Source organism: Leucoraja erinacea, chromosome 19, assembly GCF_028641065.1.
Source record: "Leucoraja erinacea ecotype New England chromosome 19, Leri_hhj_1, whole genome shotgun sequence".
NCBI classification, from domain to species: Eukaryota; Metazoa; Chordata; class Chondrichthyes; order Rajiformes; family Rajidae; genus Leucoraja; species Leucoraja erinaceus.
Genome location: NC_073395.1, coordinates 3,073,698 through 3,089,087, shown reverse-complemented (window position 1 = coordinate 3,089,087; position 15,390 = coordinate 3,073,698). Strand labels below are relative to the sequence as shown.

At 47.9% G+C, this 15,390-nt stretch overlaps 1 protein-coding gene across 6 annotated transcripts in view; it reads right to left on the bottom strand.

Moving 5' to 3' along the window:
- fbxo7 (F-box protein 7) overlaps window positions 1–15,051 on the bottom strand; it is a 46,006-nt gene extending 30,955 nt beyond the window's left edge. For 3 of the 6 annotated variants that reach the window (XM_055650069.1, XM_055650070.1, XM_055650064.1), the window contains exons 1-8: window positions 14,978–15,051; window positions 12,060–12,212; window positions 10,693–11,161; window positions 7,281–7,422; window positions 6,243–6,326; window positions 5,483–5,578; window positions 2,772–2,948; window positions 998–1,029 (exon numbers count right to left, since the gene is read on the bottom strand). In XM_055650069.1, coding sequence (XP_055506044.1) covers window positions 998–1,029; window positions 2,772–2,948; window positions 5,483–5,578; window positions 6,243–6,326; window positions 7,281–7,422; window positions 10,693–11,161; window positions 12,060–12,181 — 1,122 coding nt within the window. In that variant the 5' untranslated portion in view covers window positions 12,182–12,212; window positions 14,978–15,051. Of the gene's footprint in view, window positions 1–997; window positions 1,030–2,771; window positions 2,949–5,482; window positions 5,579–6,242; window positions 6,327–7,280; window positions 7,423–10,692; window positions 11,162–12,059; window positions 12,213–13,711; window positions 13,852–14,842; window positions 14,929–14,977 lie in introns of those variants that run through there. The other 3 variants (XM_055650068.1, XM_055650066.1, XM_055650065.1) reach the window with 3 other exon arrangements.
- Between the last annotated feature and the right edge of the window lie 339 nt (window positions 15,052–15,390).

The window sequence follows — 15,390 nt, the reverse complement described above, 5'->3', positions numbered from 1 at the left end:
CACAAGGTCAGGATCGAACCCGGGTCTCTGGCGCTGCCAGGCAGTGGCTCTACCAGCTGCACCACACAGTGCCTTGTATATTTGAGAAATTTTCCAAAGATTACACTCTGCATCATCATCTTAACAACATCGTGATTTTGTAGACCGATCATACAATATTAATCAGTCTGAAGACGATTTGGCCCGAAACGTTGCCTGTTTCCTTCGCTCCATAGATGCTGCTGCACCCGCTCTAATCTAATCGGGGAGACTAAGCGTAGGTTGGGCGATCGTTTCGCTGAACACCTCCGCTCAGTCCGCAATAACCTACCTGAACTCCCGGTGGCTCAGCACTTCGACTCCCCCTCCCATTCCCAATCCGACCTCTCTGTCCTGGGTCTCCTCCATTGCCAGAGTGAGCAACACCGGAAATTGGAGGAACAGCACCTCATATTCCGCCTGGGTTGCTTGCGTCCGGATGGCATGAACGTTGAATTCTCCCAATTTTGCTAGCCCTTGTTGTCTCCTCCCCTTCCTTAACCCTCAAGATGTCTCGTTATCTAGCCGTCTGGTTGCCTGCGTCCGATCTGAAACAAATTTTGTTTGAGTCTCACTGGGGCCCTATTCCCCTCGCCCTTGGGCTCCTCCTCCTCCTTTTTGCCTTTCTTTTCCAAAGATTACACTCCATCATCCCCCCCCCCCCCCCCCCCCCCCCCCATCAGTCTGAAGAAGGGTTTCGGCCCGAAACGTCGCCTATTTCCTTCGCTCCATAGATGCTGCTGCACCCGCTGAGTTTCTCCAGCATTTTTGTGTACCTTTGACTCTAATCTTTGCCTCACCACTACAACAAATGCACCCTGCAGCCTAATTGTTTCTTTCTTTTAACCCTGGGAATGAGAAGTCAATTATGACAAAAAAAATCATTACATTTAGACAAACACTCGATTCCCACTCATCTAATTGCGACTTTAAAATATTATTTGTGTAATGTCAGAACAAAATGGAATGGTCTACTTACTTTCTTCCAATCGTGGCTGTTGCTTCTTGAATCTGTTTCAAAAAGAGGATCCTCAGTTTATAACACAGGCATTTAGAACATCACCAGAAGTTCGATCCCAGAGCCTGCCCATGCCCCTAGTTAACCATAAGCTCAATAGATCTATTCACTCAATAGATTGCTGACTGCATTTAAACATTAATTTCACGTTAGGAATTAAGACAGATTGATAATAAGGTGTTTAAGAAGGAACTGCAGATGCTAGAAAATTGAAGGTAGGCAAAAGTGCTGGAGAAACTCAGCGGGTGCTGCAGCATCTATGGAGCGAAGGAAATAGGCAACGTTTCGGGCCGAAACCCTGAAGGAAATAGGCAACGTTTCGGACCGAAATCCTGAAGGAAATAGGTAACGTTTCGGGCCGAAATCCTGAAGGAAATAGGCAACGTTTCGGACCGAAATCCCGAAGGAAATAGGCAACGTTTCGGGCCGAAATCCTGAAGGAAATAGGCAATGTTTCAGACCGAAATCCCGAAGGAAATAGGTAACGTTTCGGGCCAAAACCCTTCCGGGTTTCGGCCCGAAACGTTGCCTATTTCCTTCAGGGTTTCGGCCCGAAATGTTGCCTATTTCCTTCACTCCATAGATGCTGCTGCACCCGCTGAGTTTCTCCAGCATTTTTGTGTACCTTGATAATAAGGGACAGGTGTCCAGACAGAAATGTCTGAAGGTGGGCTCAACTGGGGAGTTCTCGAAAGAACTGCCAACAACTGAGTAAGGTGGGGGATATTTGTCAATGGCCTACGCTCCCTAGAGGAGCAAAGGGCTTAAGAAGAAAAAGATAATAAAGGAGGTCACTTTATTTTCTATGAAATGCATAGCAGTTCACACTTTTAGGTAATATTTTGAGTAAAAATGTATAATTTCAGTACTAAACAACAATGACAAGTGTACAAAGGAGTGATAGGGTAGTAAATCATATATCCATTCATTTAATATGACAGTCTTCAATAGTAAAATTCCGATAAAAACACTATAGACACAAATGAACCATTAGCTCTTAGCTGCCATTACCCGGATGGATGGTGTACGTAGAACACAGAACAGTGCGGTACAGACACAGGCCCTTCGGCTCACAATGTTTGTGACGAACATGATGCCGAGACCAACACTTAAATCTGCCTGCACGTGACTCGTATCGCCACATTCCCTGCATATGCACGTGCCCGTCCAAAAGTCTATCCAATGCCACTGTCGTAAATCTGCCTCCACCACCACCCACCCACACTCTGTGTAAAAATCTAATCCTGCACATTCTCCTTTGAACTTCCTTGGCCCCTCTCGCCGAAAGCGCTGCCCTCTAGTGTTTGATGTGATTGGATACGAGCAGGTTTCCAGGAATCAGATCGCCGGAGGAAGAACAGCCAAAGTTAAAAGGTTTTTTTTTTACTTTTAGCTATAGTCAGAAGAAAGGAGAAAAAGCAAGAAAGAGAAAAAGTGAATGAATGAGAGAGGAATAGACAAAATAAAGGAGGAAAAAAGTGGCGATATACCTTGCTCACATCCCTCCCCACCCACCTCACTCAAGCTGCATTTAGATCTAAATCCAATGTTGGGTTGCACCATAATAATAATAATAATAATAAATAATAATAAATTGTAATAAATCGATGAATGGTGTCCATGTCTTCGAAAAATGATCTGTTTTTCTGCCAAGACAAATCTAATATTTTCAAGATCTAAAGAATATAAAATTAAGAGAGCATTTGCCTTTTACGATCCACCAATGTCCCCTCACCTCTAAAGTCTCTCAGGTACAGAAATCGCCAAAGCAACTGGTCGTTGGTAGCGGCGTGAAGGTCCCGGCAAACCGCGGAGAGAGACAAGATGGAGCACACGTCCAGGAGGCGGAAAATTCGCAACTTGAGTTCCAGGGGGAGAACCACAAGACCAAACACGTCGGGGAGATTCAAAGCTGCAGGGGGGAAAAAATGTATAAAACAATGACCTCCGCGGCACAAAGAAAACTGCCATTCCTCTTCTCACAGAGAAGCCAATCTTCGTTTTGTTTTCCAAATTGAAATAAAAGCTTTAAAATTCAACTACTTTCACCATCGCGGTATCTTTATTGCCATGCAAAATGTTGAAAATCTTAAAATGAATAAAAATTAAATAGTTTAAGAAGGAACCGCAGATGCTGGAAAAATCGAAGGTGGACAAAAATGCTGGGGAAACTCAGCGGGTGAGGCAGCATCTGTGGAGCGAAGGAAATAGGCAACGTTTCGGACCGAAATCCTGAAGGAAATAGGCAACATTTCGGGCCGAAACGGAAATAGGCAACGTTTCGGGCCGAAACCCTTCCGGGTTTCGGCCCGAAACGTTGCCTATTTCCTTCAGGATTTCGGTCCGAAACGTTGCCCATTTCCTTCGCTCCATCGCTGCAGTTCCTTCTTAAACAAAATGAAAAATGTTATAGGATGAGGTTTATTATTGTCATCTATAAACCAAGGCACTGTGACACAGCTGGTAGAGTTGCTGCCTTACAGTGCCAGAGATCCGGGTTCAGTCTATGGGTGCAGTCTGTATGGAGTTTGTACGTTCCCCGTCAACGCGTGGATTTCCACCGGGTGCTCCGGTTTCCTCCCACACTCCAAAGACCGAGTAGGTTAATTGGCTTCAGTAAAAATGGTAAATTGTCCCTAGTGTTTAGCATAGGGCATGTGTAGGGGGATGATTGCTGGAGGTTGTTAACTATGTGGTTCACCAGACTGATTCCTGGGATGTCAGGACTGTCTTATGAAGAAAGACTGGATAGACTTGGTTTATACTCTCTAGAATTTAGAAGATTGAGAGGGGATCTTATAGAAACTTACAAAATTCTTAAGGGGTTGGACAGGCTAGATGCAGGAAGATTGTTCCCGATGTTGGGGAAGTCCAGGACAAGGGGTCACAGCTTAAGGATAAGGGGGAAATCCTTTAAAACCGAGATTAGAAGAACTTTTTTCACACAGAGAGTGGTGAATCTCTTGAACTCTCTGCCACAGAGGGTAGTTGAGGCCAGCTCATTGGCTATATTTAAGAGGGAGTTAGATGTGGCCCTTGTGGCTAAGGGGATCAGGGGAATGGAGAGAAGGCAGGTACAGGATACTGAGTTGGATGATCAGCCATGATCATATTGAATGGCGGTGCAGGCTCGAAGGGCCGAATGGCCTACTCCTGCACCTAATTTCTATGTTTCTATGTGGGTCGAAGGGCCTGCTTCCATGCTGTATCTCTAAAGTCTAAAGTAAAATCTGAAGGTGTACAGTGAGAAGCTTTTGCAATGCTATCCAATCAAATCATCTAATGCCATAAATGAATAGACAATAGACAATAGGTGCAGGAGTAGGCCATTCGGCCCATCGAGCCAGCACCGCCATTCAATGTGATCATGGCTGATCATCCCCAATCAGTACCCCGTTCCTGCCTTCTCCCCATATCCCCTGACTCCGCTATCTTTAAGAGACCTATCTAGCTCTCTCTTGAAAGTATCCAGAGAACCGGCCTCCACTGAGGCAGAGAATTCCACAGACTCACAACTCTCTGTGTGAAACAGTGGTTCCTCGCCTCCGTTCTAAATGGCTTACCCCTTATTCTTAAACTGTGGCACCTGGTTCTGTACTCCCCCAACATCGGGAACATGTTTCCTGGCTGTACCATGTCCGAACCTTTAATAATCTTAATTAATCAATAAGATCCCCTCTCGTCCTTCTAAATTCCACAGTACACAAGCCCAGCCGTCAAACTAAACACAAGTACAACAGGTAGAGCTAAGAGTGAATACCAGAGTGTAGAATATAGTTTCTTAGCTTTGTAACATAACAGTTCAGGCAAAATAATCCAATGTCTGCAATGAGGTTGGTTGGACAATCGGGATCGTACCCCAACTTATGGACGGGCCGGGCCGTTCGGAAGCCTGATGACAGCAGGCACGAAACTGCTCCCAAGTCTAGTGGTGCTCGCTTTCAAGCTTCTGTACCTTCTGCCCGCTGGGAGCAGTGAGGAGGAGGAATGACCGGGGTGGGACAAGTCTTTGATTATGTTGGCTGCTTTACCGAGGCAGCGTGAAATGTAGATGGAGACAACGGTGGGGGAAAGTCTGGTCTGTGTGATGGATTAAGCGACATCCACAACACTCTGCAATTTGTTGCAGTCTTGGGCAGTGCTGCTCCCAAAACAAGCTGTGTTGTAACCTGTGTGGGAAGGATCTGCAGATGCTGGTTTACACTGATGATAGGCACAAAATGCTGGAGTAACTCAGCAGCATCTCAGACAGGCAGCATCTCAGGAGAGAAGTAATGAGTGACGTTTCGGGTCGAGACCCTTCTTCAGATGAAAGCTGACAGGATGTTTTCTATGGTACATACTAGAGGGGAAACGCAATATTTTCAACTAAAAGTATTCCATTGCTTGAACTCCTCTTCATCCCAGGAAATGAACTGGAAGGAAGGCAGAGGCTGAGGCTTTTACCTTGTCTGGCGCTGGCAAGTAGAGGATATACCAGCTGATCCTTGAACATACAGGACAGTTTCTCTAGGTCTTTATATACTCGTGCTGCCTTCTCACCTTGCAAAATAAACAGAATGGGAACAATTAGGAACTATTGATAAAAGAAAGAATAAAGTTGCTGAATTTACCAGACGATTAGATCAAAAATGCAATTTAACACTAACAATAGACAATAGTCAATAGGTGCAGGAGTAGACCATTCGGCCCTTCGAGCCAGCACCGCCACTCAATGTGATCATGGCTGATCATCCCCAATCAGTACCCCGTTCCTGCCTTCTCCCCATATCCCCTGACTCCGCTATCTTTAAGAGCCCTGTCTAGCTCTCTCTTGAAAGCATCCAGAGAACCCGCCTCCACCGCCCCCTGAGACAGAGAATTCCACAGACTCACCACTCTCTGTGAGAAAAAGTGTTTCCTCGTCTCCGTTCTAAATGGCTTACTCCTTATTCTTAAACTGTGGCCCCTGGTTCTGGACTCCCCCAACATCGGGAACCTTGAGACAGATCTCAGTGCATCTAAATTAGTACAACCCAAGATAGACACAAAATGTTGGGGGAACTCAGCGGGACAGGCAGTATCTCTGGAGAGAAGGAATGGGTGACGTTTCGTTTGGCTTATTCATGTTACGTTCATACATTATATACATTTTTCTGCTGATTTTCCGTAACTAAATAAAGATCAAAGCTTTGCATTCCATTAATGTTACAACATCAACACTTACCCTGTCTATTTGGGTGAACATAGGACACTGGAGATAACTGCACTTTCTTCACACTCTTGATGCTGTTGTTGATCTTCAATGTAGCTGAAGGAAACCATTGAAATGGGATCAGCACAAGGTAATACATGAGCAAGCAAATGAATATGTTAAACCTCTTGTGTCATTCCACCTTTGATTGAGAAATCACACACGAGCCGAAGGAATTTTAGGTTAGAGTTTTAGTTTTGAGATACAGCGTGGAAGCAGGCCCTTCTGCCCACCGGGTCCGTGCTGACCAGCGATCCCCACATATTAACACCATCCTACACCCACTAGGGACAATTTTTTACATTTACCAAGCCAATTAACCTACATACATGTACGTCTTTGGAGTGTGGGAGGAAACCGAAGATCTCGGAGAAAACCCACGCAGGTCACGGGAAGAACGTACAAGCTCCGTACAGACAGCACCCGTGGTCGGGATGGATCCCAGGTCTCCCGCACAGCATTCGCTGTAAGGCAGCAACTCTGCTGCTGCGCCACTGTGCCACCCATAGTAATTGATAGTAACATGATGAAATATTAACACAATCTCCCCTCAAGGCTGGGCTGGGGTGGGGAGGGGATAGCAAGCATGTCTGGCTGCTCAACAGCCGGCTTGAGATCTAACTATTCCTTTGGCTTATGTTTCATTCGCAAGAAGAAGAAGACGACAGTTACTGCAACACAACTAAAAGCCACTCAAGATAACGGGGGAAAGATTTCATAGGAATCCGAGGGGCAATGTTTTCACTCTGAGGGTGGTGGGTTTATGGAACGAGCTGCCTGGAGAGGTCATTGAAGCAGGCCCCATCACATTTACAACACACTTGGACAGGTAGATGATAGGAAAGGTCTAGACGGATACGGGCAAACGGGACTAGCTTAGATGGAGCATCTTGGTCGGCATGGACAAGTGGGGCTGAAGGGACTGTTTGTGTGCTATGTGGTTCCATTAACCAATACAGGACAGTTGACAAATGAACGAGGAACTCTTCATGAGAAGGCAGCGTGCAGTACCGTTGACTACGATCAGGTTTCCCATGGGGACACAGCTGAGTGTAGCAGTCCCGTCTTCAGACAAGGGGTGAGTGTACTGCAATCTGTAGAGACCTCCATTCTTCCAATTCTCAGGCATCTGAACAACCTTTCTTCCAGAATTCTGGGAAGACAAGAACATTTTTGGTTTTTGCAACTTACTTTTAATTTACTTTCGAGTCTCAAGCACAGGTTTCAGTGACAAAGAGGATAGGACATGCTCAATAGAAGTGCAAGGTGTTCAAGAATGACTCGTGCCCCTTATAGTGACACCTCCTTCTATACCATAAAGCCCACCTGAAGCAACAATATTAAAATGCTGTTAAATAGACCAAAGTGCTGTAGTAACTCAGCGGGTCAGGCAGCATCTCTGGAGAACATGGATAGGTGACGTTTCACAGAGTGCCGGAGTAACTCAGCGGGTCAGGCAGCATCTCCTGCACCTCCTCCAACCACATCTATTGCATCCGCTGCTCTAGATGTCAGTTGCTCTACATCGGTGAGACCAAGCATAGGCTTGGCGATTACTTTGCCGAACACCTCCGCTCAGTTCGCAAAAACCAACCTGACCTCCCGGTGGCTCAGCAATTCAACTCCCCCTCCTATTCCCAATCGATCTTTCTATCCTGGGCCTCCTCCATGGCCAGAGTGAGGACCACCGTAAATTGGAGGAGCAGCACCTCATATTCCGCTTGGGCAGTTTACACCCCAGCGGTATGAACATTGACTTCTCTAATTTCAGGTAGTCCTTAGTTTCTCCTCCCCTTCTCAGTTCTCCCTCAGCCACTTGGCTCCACCTCTTCCTTACTTCCTCCCACCCCCCCCCACCCTCACATCAGTCTGAAGAAGGGTTTCGACCCGAAACATTGCCTATTTCCTTCGTTCCATAAATGCTGCTGCACCCGCTGAGTTTCTCCAGCATTTTTGTCTAGCTGGGACATGTTGGCCGGTGTGAGCAAGTTGGGCTGAAGGGCCTGTTTCCACATTGTATCACTCTATGACTTTATATTGTCTGGTTAGCACGTAACAAAAGCTTTTTACTGCACCTCAGTACGTGACAATAAACTATATTGTAGCAACTTCTTTTGAAAGGTCTCACATTGGCAGACCCTCATGCCCCTGTCCCACTTAGGCGATTGTTTAGGCAACTACAGGTGACTAGGCTATCGCCACATGGTCGCGTGGGAGACGCATGTATGGTCGTGGGTAGTCTCCTCAGTCACCCAAAGAATCGTAGCATTTTTCGGGTCACCGCTGGACTTTGAAATGTTCACAACTTTTCGGCGAGAGTGGGTTTGACGCCAATGGTTGTAGCTTGTCTTCTCCTGACGTACATGCGGTCGTAGGTAGTCGCCAGGATGCCGGTGCTGACTCGGTGAATTCCATTGGCGACTACCTACGTCAACCTCTGTCAACCGGCGACTGAATTGTCTTCCGTTGTCGCCGACAGGGTCGTTGCTTGTCGCGGGTGGACGTAGGTTGTTGTCGGTGTGGTCACAGGTGGACGTCCTAATAGGTCGCCGGTTGTCATTAGCTTGCCGTAGCTCGACATCGACTAGGTGGCAGGTTGTTGTAGACATTGGCGTAGGGGGGGCCAGTCGACGGTTTTTCGGCAACCTGCCACGACTATGACAGTCGCCGGCAATCGCCAAAAAAAAAAATCGCCTAAGTGGGACAGACCCATCACTCTTTAAATTGTACTTGGACATCATCACAGAGATTAGTTTTCCTTAGCATTATGTTCGGCACACATATTGTGGGCCAAAGAGCCTGTGCTGTATTGTTCTATGTTCTATAACGTCGGAAAATGCAAGAACACTTCTCAATGTCTTGTGGACTGGTCAGTTAGAAAACCAGCAGAAGTACTGCCCATTTCCCATCCAGAGAGTTTAATTGTCATATGAACTGAAAATGGGACAATGGAATTCCACTTACAAGGTTAATTCCCGGGATGGCGGGACTGTCATATGCTGAGAGAATGGAGCAGCTGGGCTTGTACACTCTGGAGTTTAGAAGGATGCGAGGTGATCTGATTGAAACGTATAAGATTGTTAAGGGCTTGGACACGCTAGAGGCAGGAAAGATGTTCCCGATGTTGGGGGAAGTCCAGAACCAGGGGCCACAGTTTAAGAATAAGTAGTCAGCCATTTAGAACGGAGACGAGGAAACGCTTTTTCTCACAGAGTGGTGAGTCGGTGGAATTCTCTGCCTCAGAGGGCGGTGGAGGCAGGTTCTCTGGATGCTTTCAAGAGACAGCTCTTAAAAATAGCGGAGTCAGGGGATATGGGGGGAAGACAGGAACAGGGTACTGATTGGGGATGATCAGCCATGATCACATTGAATGGCGGTGCTGGCTCAAAGGGCCGAATGGCCTCTCCTGCACCATTGTCTATTGGCTAGCACCCCTACCCTGTAAAACTCTAAACCCGCTACAGAAACAGCAAGCTCTAGCTTGCTGCCCAATGCACTCAACAGTGCCCGCGCGTTGTTCACCACCCAGTGGAGCGAGATGTCCGTCGGGGAATGTTGCCGACTGGCCCGCTGCAGACTGCAGAGGGACGTACTGAAGCTCGGTGCCGCTAACGCCATGGCTCGGTGGGGGAGGACCACAGTCTAGGCTCCTTCCGCTGCTGGACATGGGGGTCAGAGTGTGGTGGAGACACCCCTCAAAATAAGGGAAGGGATTCCACGCCGTGGGGCACATGAGTGGCAAGGGTGGGGGATAAATTTGTGAAATTTGAGCAATGTATGTAAACTGTATTGAATATTTTGTATAGCTTCCGAAAATGTCGGATGAATTTTTTGCACGGTTCATGTATTGTATATATTTATTACCTGATTAAAGTCTATTTGAAATACATTTAAAAAATGCACTCAACAGTGTGGGAGGAACTAAGTCTAAGTAACAAGTAAGAATGAGCGTTTACCATCTGCCAATCGCCCCCTTCCCCTCACCTGCATCCACCTATCACTTGCCAGGCTTTGTTCCACCCCCACCTCTCTTTTCCAACAATCTTTCTCTCCCCAATAATCAGGCTGAAGGGTCAGGATGAGAAATGTCACCTCTCCACAGATGCTGCCTGACCCACTGCGTTACTCCAGCACTTTGTGTTCTTTACCATCATAGTTGTGGCCTATCTAGTCAACAGAAAATGTCCCGATTTTAAATGGTTTTTGCTGGTTTTGTAAATTTGTTTCAGAAAACATGATCTGACTTGATCTGAAATCTAATAGGCCGTTGTTAAAATATGTATCAAGGATCTGTACAGCCTCAGTATTTTCTAATATTCTGGCTATTAAAGTGGGAGATATTTGCTCTATGAATGGAAAAATAAAAAGAGCGTTTGCGCGCATGACCAAAGCAGGTGTTAAATTGAATGTGGAGGTTGTTTACCTGTGGGATGTAGCCTGCCTCCAGCATTAGTAGGTGGAGCACCACAATCAGTGCGTCTTTATGGTCTGCGCACTGCGCTGAGTGGTAAAGTGTTTCTAATGAATGTGGCACCTGGCCGCCTGTAGCTTCGCTGCACAGCATGGGCTCGCGTGGATACTGGGCTTCCTCCAACGCCACAGACGTGTCTTCAGTGGATGAAATGGGGAAGTTGGCTTCAGGCCACTGAGCCGTGGGAGGTCCGCCCACGCCACTCTCGAAGGCCTGACACCGAAGAGCGCTGGAGCATGAAGGTTTCTCCCTGACGTTCAAGACCTCAGGGAAGGTAGATGCAGAGATAGACATAGCCAAGGAATCCGGTAGTATTAAGCAGATCAAATCTCCAGAGACAATTCCAATGGATACCATAGTTTCATTGTCATCGGTCAGAATATCTTTCCCATTTAGACTGATGTTAAACTCGATACCGGAACTGTAAAGAGAGCACAAAGATATTTCCAAGCCGTTCAAACTTCTAATGCATAGAAAATTAATATACAAACTGTTCCTGTTTTTGATTGAAAGGTATAGCAGGGAAACAGGCCCTTCGGCCCGCTCTCCATGCCGAACATCGATTACCCATTCATAATAGTTCTATGGTAGACAAAAGTGCTGGAAAAACTCAGCGGGCGCAGCAGCATCTATGGAGCGAAGGAAATAGGATTTCGGCCCGAAACGTTGCCTATTTCCTTCAGGGTATCGGCCTGAAACGTTGCCTATTCCCTTTGCTCCATAGATGCTGCTGCACCCGCTGAGTTTCTCCAGCACTTTTGTCTACCTTCGATTTTCCAGCATCTGCAGTTCCTTCTTAAACATAATAGTTCTATGTTATCCCACCTTTGCATCCACTCCTTACACACTCGGGGCAAGTAACGTACAAACCCGCACATACGTCTTTGGGATCTGGGAGGAAACCGGAGCACCTTGAACAAATCCACGCAGTCACTGGGAGCACGTACATGCTCCACACAGACAGCACCCGAGGTCGGGATCGAACCCGGGTCTCGGGCGTTGAGGCAGCATCTCTACCAGCTGTGCTATTGTTGAAAACTAAGAAACAACAAATTGATTTAAACAAGCATCTGCAGTTCTTTCCCACAATACTATTCCATTCCATATTGGCAGTATTAGCAACGGTGTGGGAGATTGCAACCTTCACGTAGTCCGCCCTGTTTCGATTAAGCCATCAACCCGACGTGCACAACCAAGATCAAATAGAACAAGTTGACCTACAGCTTCAGGCTGTGCATGCCATAAGCAAGAAGAAGAAGTAGTATTAGCAACCAAAATCATTGACAATGGAAGCCATGTCCTCGCTTGGTCTAACTTACTCGTAGCCCATTGATGGCAGGAAGGAGTTGGCGATCTTGACGCGCAGGTCCCCGAGAGTGGGCTCGTCCTCCTCCAGCTCCACCCAGCCTCTCTGTCTCTGGATACGCACGCGCAGCTTCATTGCAACCGATTCAACATGAAGATGTCAACTGCTGTGGGAGGAGAAGTTTGTTTAAGAAGGAGCTGCAGATGCTGGTAAAATCGAAGGTAGGCACTAAACCTCAGCGGGTGAGGCAGCATCCACGGAGAGAAGAATTGGTGACATTTCAGGTCGAGACACTTCTTCAGACCAATGTTAGGGGAGGGGTATAGGACAAAGAAAGAATGTTGGCGGAGGCTAATGGGAGAACTGGAAAGGGAGGTGGGGGAGGAATGAAGAGAGAGAGCAAGGGCTACCTGAAGTTCTCTAACCAAGTCAATGTTCATACTGTTGGGGTGCAAACTAACCAGCGAAATATGAGGTGCTGTTCGTCCAATTTATGCTGGGCCTCATTCTGCCAATGAAGGCGGCCCAGGGCACAAAAAGTCAGATTGGGAATTGGGAATTGGAGGGGGAGTTGAAGTGCTGGGCCAGCGGGAGTTCAGCTTGGTTAAGACGGACTGAGCGGAGGTGTTCAGCGAAGTGATCGCCGAGCCTGCGCTTGGTCTCGCCGATGTAGAGAAGTTGACACGTGGAACAGCGGATGCAGTAGAGGAGGTGCAAGTGAACCTCTGCCTCACCTTGAAAGACTGTTTGGGTCCTTGGATGGTCGAGGGGGAGAGGTAAATGGACAGGTGTTGCATCTCCTGCAGTTGCAGGGGAAAGTGCCTGGGGAGGGGGTGGTTTGGCTGGGAAGGGACGAGTTGACCAGGGGGTTTGGGAAGATGTGGCCAGTAGTGGGATCCCTTTGGAGGTGGCGACAATTTGGAGGATTATATGTTGTATACAACGGCTGATGGGGTGGAAGGTGAGGACAAGGGGGCTCTGTCCTTGTTACGAGAGGGGGAAGGGGGAGGGGAGTGAGAGCGGAGCTGCGGCATATTGAGGAGACCCTAGTAACAGCCTCATCTATAATCAGTCAAAGTCAAATTTAGTTGTCACATGGAGAAGAGATTGGGTGGGCAGAGAAAAAGGAAGAATTCCAGAATTAAAAATAAGATAAATATTAAGAGAAAATGGCAAAATATTAAATATTTAAAAACAGCATTTATATTATAAAAATAACCATATTGCTCGCTCCAAATCCCCAAACTTCTGCCAACCCCACAAGGACCTTGCACCAAACGTTATTCTCTAACCAAGTATCATCTAAATGGATCGATTGTACTCGTGTTAGTCTTTCTGCTGACTGGTTAGCACGCAACAAAAAGCTTTTCACTGCACCTCAGTACATGTGACAATAAACTCAATTAAACGGAACAAGGTACGTCAGGGAGTGCAGGGTGACAGCCACCGCTGACTTACAGGAATCCTCCAGAGAGGTCTCACTTTTTTTTTTTTGCACTCAACATTTATTAACAAGACGAAGTACACGTACAAACAGGAAATACAAATCACCCAGCAGCTGTCAGCAGCACATCAGATCATCCCCGAGTTCTGTCGCAGAAGCATCACATTCACAGGTTTCACTTTCATTTTGGAAGTTGATTGTGTACACAGAAAGCTACTCACCCCTCACACCCTCCACAGCCGTTGCACTAAGGACCTTTTTGGTTTTATTTGCATCGGTATTATGATCGCTAATTGTCGGAGCAAAATGGAAAGGCCACACGGAGTTTGTGCTCGGTGTAACGGACGGTTTATTAACGCCGGCGTGCACTCGGTAGATCAGTCTCCTGCTGCGCACCAATTTTAATAAATCACCCGAAGGTAGACAAAAGTGCTGGAGAAACTAAGCGGGTGCAGCAGCATCTATGGAGTGAAGGAAATAGGCAATGTTTCGGGCTGAAACCCTTCTTCAGACTTTTAATAAATCACCCGTCACTTCGAACACCAACTCCAATGGCCTTTCATTTGCCCCTACACTAATTGATTGATTTTCCTTTTAAAATATTATCTACGAGTATTGTGTTTACAGGCCTGTTACGCGGCTGCAAGTAAGAATCCTAGTTCCCTAGCCCGTACATGACAATTAGAAACATAGACAATAGGTGCAGGAGTAGCCCATTCAGCCCTTCGTGCCAGCATCGCCATTCAATATGATCATGGCTGATCATCTAGGGTTGGGCCGAAGGGCCTGATTCAACGCTGTGGATAGAACAGCACGGGCAGGTTGGGCCGAAGGGCCTGTTTCTACACCGTGGATGGGGCAGCACAGGCAGGTTGGGCTGAAGGGCCAGTTTCCACGCAGTGGATGGGACAACACGGGCAGGTTGGCCGAAGGGCCAGTTTCCACGCAGTGGGTGGGCTAGCACGGGCAGGTTTGGCCGAAGGGCCTGTTTCCACGCCACAGATGGGCTAGCACGGGCAGGTTGGGCCGAAGGGCCAGTTTCCGCGCCGCAGATGGGCTAGCACGGGCAGGTTGGGCCGAAGGGCCAGTTTCCACGCCGCAGATGGGCTAGCACGGGCAGGTTGGGACTGTTTCCACGCCGCAGATGGGCTAGCACGGACAGGTTGGGCCGAAGGGCCTGTTTCCACGCCGCAGATGGGCTAGCACGGGCAGGTTGGGCCTGTTTACACGCCACCGATGGGCTAGCACGGGCAGGATGGGCCGAAGGTGCTGTGTGACTAGTACAGCACGGACACAGGCCCTTCGGCCTGGGCCTCTCTGTCCGCCCCCCCAAGCGGCACCACACTACTCACCGGTGTAGACAGACAGCAGGCCGACCCTGTGTTCTCTCCCCTCCCCTCAGCCCCGCTCCCGGCCCTGCCCTGTCCCGTCCTGCCCCGTCCTGTACAGCCCCGGCCCCGGCCCGCGGTCACCGCGCCCATTATTACCCGGCCTGGCCTGACCTGTCCGCCTCGACGGGACTGCGCCTGCGCCGCCGCCGCCCCTCCCCCTGTCCTGTCAGCCCGGCATCGACAACGCCACCGCCGTCCGCATCCTGGCACCACCCCCTCAAGTGCGCATGATCACCGAGCGTCGCTGTGACGACTTGAACGCCGCCATCTTTGATAAAGGCACAACATGTCCATTAAACTGAAATCAAAGGTAGTCAATAGTCTATTTAATTGTCATTTAATTGTCATTTGGACCCCTGGAGGTCCAAATGAAATGCCGTTTCTGCAGCCATACAATACACACAAATAGACCCCAGACACAACATAATTTACATTTTACATAAACATCCATCACATAACTGTGATGGAAGGCCAAAAAAACGCTGGAGAAAGGTCAAGTCAAGTCAAGT